General features: G+C 56.1%; 1 protein-coding gene across 1 annotated transcript; it reads right to left on the bottom strand.

Moving 5' to 3' along the window:
* Positions 1-1,548: 1,548 nt before the first annotated feature.
* LOC140407261 (myotubularin-related protein 10-A-like) lies at positions 1,549-6,685 on the bottom strand. The gene is made up of 3 exons (XM_072494885.1): positions 6,515-6,685; positions 6,143-6,403; positions 1,549-2,548 (listed from the first exon to the last, which is right to left on the bottom strand). Exons 1-3 carry the CDS (start codon positions 6,596-6,598, stop codon positions 2,051-2,053), a joined length of 843 nt encoding a protein of 280 aa, XP_072350986.1. The 5' UTR covers positions 6,599-6,685; the 3' UTR covers positions 1,549-2,050.
* Between the last annotated feature and the right edge of the window lie 412 nt (positions 6,686-7,097).

Genomic DNA, 7,097 nt, shown 5'->3' with positions numbered 1-7,097 from the left:
CATGTGGCCACTCACTCAGCCTGTCCAAATCCCGCTGAAGCATCTCTGCGTCCTCCTCACAGCTCACCCTCCCACCCAACTTTGTAACATCTGCAAATTTGAGATAATACATTTAGTTCCTTCGGCCAAATAATTAAGATCTGTGATCAGTTGGGGTCCTAGCACAGATCAATGCGGTACCCCACTCGGCACTGCCTGCCGATCAGACTCGATGGGCTGAGTGACCGAATTCTGCTCCTATGTTTTGTGGTTTCGTCTTATCCCAACTATATCATACCCCTTTACATCTGTCTGCACAACTAACTCATCCATTTCGTTTCGAATGCTCAGAGTGTTCCGGTAGAAAACTTTTTAACGTTTCTTGCCCCGTCCCTACTATTTTTTTTTAGTGTCACCAAACTTTAAATCACCAAGTTCTCAATGATCCCCTTGTGGAACTCATTCTCGGATCATTCTGCTTCAGGCCCGAGCCCCCCCCCAAGTTAAATCAACCAAAAAAATACTCTGATGTTGTGTTAAAAGTAGAATTTATTGTAGTGTCAAAAACTATTGAGTGAAATTGGGTTACAGTACAAAATGTATACATTACATCTCTGTGACAGACATCTTGGAATACTGCTCAACTAAAGTGCATTGGGCTCCAGATTCCTCAATTCCGGGCAATTCCTGACCGCCTCTCTTTGTGTTCAGCAGTTTGGAGGGAGCATGGCCTGGGCTTGAGGGTTTCTCTCCGAAGCGGCTGCTACCTTCCCCCCGCCCCCTCTCCACAGTACCTTGTCCATCAGCTCAGGCAGTCAGCACATCTGGCTATTTGGCACTGATGGGCATCATAACCAAGCTGGGTGCTTTTTTTTTTTTGAGGAGGGGGTGGGCCACACTGAACAAAATCAATGAAAGCCTACAATCGCTTTGTGGAGTGAATCCTTCCCAATCCCGAGGGGACAGCAGGGTGCGTCCGAGATTCCTCAGGGGTGCCACTACGCCAAGGGCTTTGTCGGGGGTGGACGGCGGGAGGGGGAATGAGGGGTCATGAGGCCTCACCCTGGGGATAACACTACAGAGAGGACACTCAAATCAACTTTGGGAAGGGGGGGGGGAGGAGGATGGGTTGGGGATAGGGAGCGGTGTGGGGAAGGGGTCTAGGGTGGGAATGGGTTTGGGTGTAGGGAGGGGTGTGGGGGATGGGTGTGGGGGGTGGGTGGGGATAGGGAGGGGTTTGCGGGTGTGGGGGATGGGGGGGTGGGTTGTGGGGGATGGGGGGGGTGGGTTGTGGGGGATGGGTTGGAGGGAATGGGTTGGGGGTACGGATGGGTGTGGGGGGTGGGGTGGGGGATGGATGTTGGGGGGGGTGGGTGTGGGGGGTGGGTGTAGGTGTGGGGGGGTGGGTGTGGGGGATGGGTTGGGGGAGGGGGATGGGTTAGGGGGAGGGGGATGGGTGTGGGGGAGGGGGATGGGTGTGGGGTTGGGGGGAGGGGGATGGGTGTGGGGGAGGGGGATGGGTGTGGGGGAGGGGGATGGGTGTGGGGGAGGGGGATGGGTGTGGGGGAGGGGGATGGGTGTGGGGGAGGGGGATGGGTGTGGGGAGTGGGGGGATGGGTTGGGGGGAGGGGGATGGGTGTGGGGGAGGGGTTGGGGGAGGGGGATGGGTGGGGGAGGGGGTGAGTTCCCACAATCAGAGTCTGGGAACGAACTGACGTCAATCTCCGCAAATGGAAGTGGGAAGGAAGGAGTTTGGGAATTGCCAATGGGAGAGTTGACCTCATTCGAGAGGAGGTCCAAACATTCCACCCAGAAATGTCCGATCATCGGTTACCTCCCCTGCCCCTCGCCCTCTGACCCACACCCCTCAGCCCCACCAGTCAGTCCCTCGCATTGAACTGTGCGTGAAATAGCCCCTCACACCGAGCCCACTCTCAGACATCCCATAATCACCCGCTGCCGAGCGGGGGGACAAATCTCACTTCGGGGGCTCAAGGCCGAGGATCTCAAAATGGTGGAAGGGAGGGGGGCTCGGGGTCGAGGGGCATTCGGAGGGGTCAGAGGTCAGCGGCTATAGCACGGCCTTGCTCACTGAGGTGGAAAAGGAGGTTTCCATGGTAGCGGTCTCGCTCAGGCAGGCTGGGATGGGGGCGTTGGGGCGGTGGGGAATTTGGTTACCCTGGCGGTCCAGCCCGTTGGGGGCCGCGTTCCGCCCGTCGGCCTCGCCCCGCAGCCTCCGCTCGAGTGATTGGATCTGGGAGGCCAGGGCCGCGATCTGACCATCCCTGGCCTTGCGTTGCACGCCCGCCGACAGCCAGCGGAGGTAACAGCTCTTCCAGAGCCGGAGGCCGGGCGCTGGGATGGGCGGGAAGGGAAGGCCGACGGGATCCAGGAATGGGGGTAACGGGATCCTCTGGGGCTGCTCCATCTCCAACAAACTCTCCAGCGACTGGCTCAGCCGACTGAGTTTCTTCGCCACGGAGGCACCTTTCCAGGGAAGGAGCTGCGCTGGGACCAGGAGGAGACCTTTGCTCAGGAGGTGCACCGACCTCAGCGATGGAGCGTCAGCCTGCAACACAACAGGTCAGCAATTAATCCAGGGTCAGGAGCAGGAACCCTGGCTGATTTCCCCCCTCTCTCTCTAACCCAGGGATCACTGGACAGTGATCAGGAGCAGGAACCCTGGCTGATTTCCCCTCTCTCTCTAACCAAGGTGTCACTGGACAGTGATCAGGAGCAGGAACCCTGACTGATTTCCCCTCTCTCTCTAACCCAGGGATCACTGGACAGTGATCAGGAGCAGGAACCCTGGCTGATTTCCCATCTCTCTCTAACCCAGGGATCACTGGACAGTGATCAGGAGCAGGAACCCTGGCTGATTTCCCCTCTCTCTCTAACCCAGGGATCACTGGACAGTGATCAGGAGCAGGGACCCTGGCTGATTTCCCCTCTCTCTCTAACCCAGGGAGCACTGGACAGTGATCAGGAGCAGGAACCCTGGCTGATTTCCCCTCTCTCTCTAACCCAGTGATCACTGGACAGTGATCAGGAGCAGGAACCCTGGCTGATTTCCCCTCTCTCTCTAACCAAGGGATCACTGGGCAGTGATCAGGAGCAGGAACCCTGGCTGATTTCCCCTCTCTCTCTCTAACCCAGGGATCACTGGACAGTGATCAGGAGCAGGAACCCTGGCTGATTTCCCCTTTCTCTCTAACCCAGGGATCACTGGACAGTGATCAGGAGCAGGAACCCTGGCTGATTTCCACTCTCTCTCTCTAACCCAGGGGTCACTGGACAGGGATCAGGAGCAGGAACCCTGGCTGATTTCCCCTCTCTCTCTCTAACCCAGGGATCACTGGACAGTGATCAGGAGCAGGAACCCTGGCTGATTTCCCCTCTCTCTCTAACCCAGGGAACACTGGACAGTGATCAGGAGCAGGAACCCGGGCTGATTTCCCCTCTCTCTCTAACCCAGGGATCACTGGACAGTGATCAGGAGCAGGAACCCTGGCTGATTTCCTCTCTCCCTCTAACCCAGGGATCACTGGACAGTGATCAGGAGCAGGTACCCTGGCTGATTTCCCCTCTCTCTCTAACCCAAAGATCACTGGACAGTAATCGGGAGCAGGAACCTGGCTGATTTCCTCTCTCTCTCTCTAATCCAGGGATCACGGGACAGTGATCAGGAGCAGGAACCCTGGCTGATTTCCCCTCTCTCTCTAACCCAGGGATCACTGGACAGTGATCAGGAGCAGGAACCCTGGCTGATTTCCCCTCTCTCTCTCTAACCCAGGGATCACTGGACAGTGATCAGGAGCAGGAATCCTGGCTGATTTCCCCTCTCTCTCTAACCTAGGGATCACTGGACAGTGATCAGGAGCAGGAACCCTGGCTGATTTCCCCTCTCTCTCTCTAACCCAAGGATCACTGGACAGTGATCAGGAGCAGGAACCCTGGCTGATTTCCCCTCTCTCTCTCTAACCCAAGGATCACTGGACAGTGATCAGGAGCAGGAACCCTGGCTGATTTCCCCTCTCTCTCTAACCCAGGGATCACTGGACAGTGATCAGGAGCAGGAACCCTGGCTGATTTCCCCTCTCTCTCTAACCCAGGGATCACTGGACAGTGATCAGGAGCAGGAACCCTGGCTGATTTCCCCTCTCTCTAACCCAGGGATCACTGGACAGTGATCAGGAGCAGGAACCCTGGCTGATTTCCCCCCCCTCTCTCTCTAACCCAGGGGTCACTGGACAGTGATCAGGAGCAGGGACCCTGGCTGATTTCCCCTCTCTCTCTAACCCAGGGATCACTGGACAGAGATCAGGAGCAGGAACCCTGGCTGATTTCCCCTCTCTCTCTCTAACCCAGGGATCACTGGACAGTGATCAGGAGCAGGAACCCTGGCTGATTTCAACTCTCTCTCTCTAACCCAGGGGTCACTGGACAGTGATTAGGAGCAGGAATCCTGGCAGATTTCCCCTCTCTCTCTAACCCAAGGATCACTGGACAGTGATCAGGAGCAGGAACCCTGGCTGATTTCCCCTCTCTCTCTAACCCAGGGATCACTGGACAGTGATCAGGAGCAGGAACCCTGGCTGATTTCCCCTCTCTCACTAACCCAGGGATCACTGGACAGTGATCAGGAGCAGGAACCCTGGCTGATTTCCCCTCCATCTCTAACCCAGGGATCACTGGACAGTGATCAGGAGCAGGAACCTGGCTGATTTCCTCTCTCTCTCTAACCCAGGGATCACTGGACAGCGATCAGGAGCAGGAACCCTGGCTGATTTCCCCCCCCTCTCTCTCTAACCCAGGGGTCACTGGACAGTGATCAGGAGCAGGGACCCTGGCTGATTTCCCCTCACTATCTCTAACCCAGGGATCACTGAACAGTTAACAGGAGCAGGAACCGTGGCTGATTTCCCCTCTCTCACTAACCCAGGGATCACTGGACAGTGATCAGGAGCAGGAACCCTGGCTGATTTCCCCTCCATCTCTAACCCAGGGATCACTGGACAGTGATCAGGAGCAGGAACCCTGGCTGATTTCCCCTCTCTCTAACCCAGGGATCACTGGACAGTGATCAGGAGCAGGAACCCTGGCTGATTTCCCCTCTCTCTCTCTCTAACCCAGGGATCACTGGACAGTGATCAGGAGCAGGAACCCTGGCTGATTTCCCCTCTCTCTCTAACCCAGGGATCACTGGACAGTGATCAGGAGCAGGAACCCTGGCTGATTTCCCCTCTCTCTCTAACCCAGGGATCACTGGACAGTGATCAGGAGCAGGAACCCTGGCTGATTTCCCCTCTCTCTCTAACCCAGGGATCACTGGACAGTGATCAGGAGCAGGAACCCTGGCTGATTTCCCCTCCCTCTCTAATCCAGGGATCACTGGACAGTGATCAGGAGCAGGAACCCTGGCTGATTTCCCCTCTCTCTCTCTAACCCAGGGATCACTGGACAGTGATCAGGAGCAGGAACCCTGGCTGATCTCCCCTCTCTCTCTCTAACCCAGGGATCACTGGACAGTGATCAGGAGCAGGAACCCTGGCTGATTTCCCCTCTCTCTCTAACCCAGGGATCACTGGACAGTGATCAGGAGCAGGAACCCTGGCTGATTTCCCCTCTCTCTCTCTCTCTAACCCAGGGATCACTGGACAGTGATCAGGAGCAGGAACCCTGGCTGATTTCCCCTCTCTCTAACCCAGGGGTCACTGGACAGTGATCAGGAGCAGGAACCCTGGCTGATTTCCTCTCTCTCTCTAATCCAGGGATCACTGGACAGTGATCAGGAGCAGGAACCCTGGCTGATTTCCTCTCTCTCTCTAACCCAGGGATCACTGGACAGTGATCAGGAGCAGGAACCCTGGCTGATTTCCCCTCTCTCTCCAACCCAGGGATCACTGGACAGTGATCAGGAGCAGGAACCCTGGCTGATTTCCTCTCTCTCTCTAATCCAGGGATCACTGGACAGTGATCAGGAGCAGGAACCCTGGCTGATTTCCCCTCTCTCTCTAACCCAGGGATCACTGGACAGTGATCAGGAGCAGGAACCCTGGTTGATTTCCCCTCTCTCTCTCTAACCCAGGGATCACTGGACAGTGATCAGGAGCAGGAACCCTGGCTGATTTCCCCTCTCTCTCTAACCCACTCAGTCTCTCACCTGCTCGGTGTTGCTGTGTACAGATGTCCCATTCTGGGCCAGCAGTTGGGTGTCACTGTAAAGGGCATTTCTGAACAACCTCTGGTGCTTTGTTGGAAACTGGAGTGACCAGTCCCAGACTGGTGGGAGTGGGCAGCTGCTCTCCTCTCGCGTGAAGAAGCCGGCCTTCAGGACCACCTGCTCGCCCCGTACGGTGCTGCGAGTGCGCGGCCAGCCATTGCTGAAGAGATTCGATCGTGTCCTCCTATCAGTGGCCAGAGTCTTGGGTTGGCATGGGGAGAGAATGAGAGAGAGAGGGCTTTACCAGGCAGGTCACGGAGAGGAAGGAGGGCGCACACACACACGACAGAGCAGACAGGGAGGCTGCCGTACCTGCTGGATATAGGCCCGTTCCCGTGGGCAGTTAAACAGGAACGTCCTGAAGAGCAGGATGTGGGTGCTGTCATGTATTGCCATCAGGTAGGTGTCTGTGAACTCAAAGGAAACCGGGTAATGGTCCAACAATTGCCAAACACAGTCGAGGAACAGCAGGAATACAGGAGACTGGAAAACAGGAATAATCAGCAGTTACAGCTAGAGTTTCAAAGGGAACATTCAGGTGACAGACAAACACTCCCAGGACAGGTACAGCACGGGGTTAGATACAGAGTAAAGCTCCCTCTACACTGTCCCCATCAAACACTCCCAGGACAGGTACAGCACAGGGTTAGATACAGAGTAAAGCTCCCTCTACACTGTCCCCATCAAACACTCCCAGGACAGGTACAGCACGGAGTTAGATACAGAATAAAGCTCCCTCTACACTGTCCCCATCAAACACTCCCAGGACAGGTACAGCATGGGGTTAGATACAGAGTAAAGCTCGCTCTACACTGTCCCCATCAAACACTCCCAGGACAGCTACAGCACGGGGTTAGATACAGAGTAAAGCTCCCTCTACACTGTCCCCATCAAA

Source organism: Scyliorhinus torazame, unplaced genomic scaffold, assembly GCF_047496885.1.
Source record: "Scyliorhinus torazame isolate Kashiwa2021f unplaced genomic scaffold, sScyTor2.1 scaffold_1395, whole genome shotgun sequence".
Taxonomy (NCBI): Eukaryota; Metazoa; Chordata; class Chondrichthyes; order Carcharhiniformes; family Scyliorhinidae; genus Scyliorhinus; species Scyliorhinus torazame.
The sequence above is the reverse complement of the archived record's forward strand: the minus strand, read 5'-3'. Positions and strand labels throughout refer to the sequence as shown.

Coding starts and splice junctions, on each gene's coding strand:
- LOC140407261 (XM_072494885.1), bottom strand. CDS start 6,598: ATGGCAATACATGACAGCACCCACATCCTGCTCTTCAGGACGTTCCTG. Junction 6,404..6,514: donor AACGGGCCTATATCCAGCAG/GTACGGCAGCCT, acceptor TGCCAACCCAAG/ACTCTGGCCACTGATAGGAG. Junction 2,549..6,142: donor TACACAGCAACACCGAGCAG/GTGAGAGACTGA, acceptor GTTGTGTTGCAG/GCTGACGCTCCATCGCTGAG.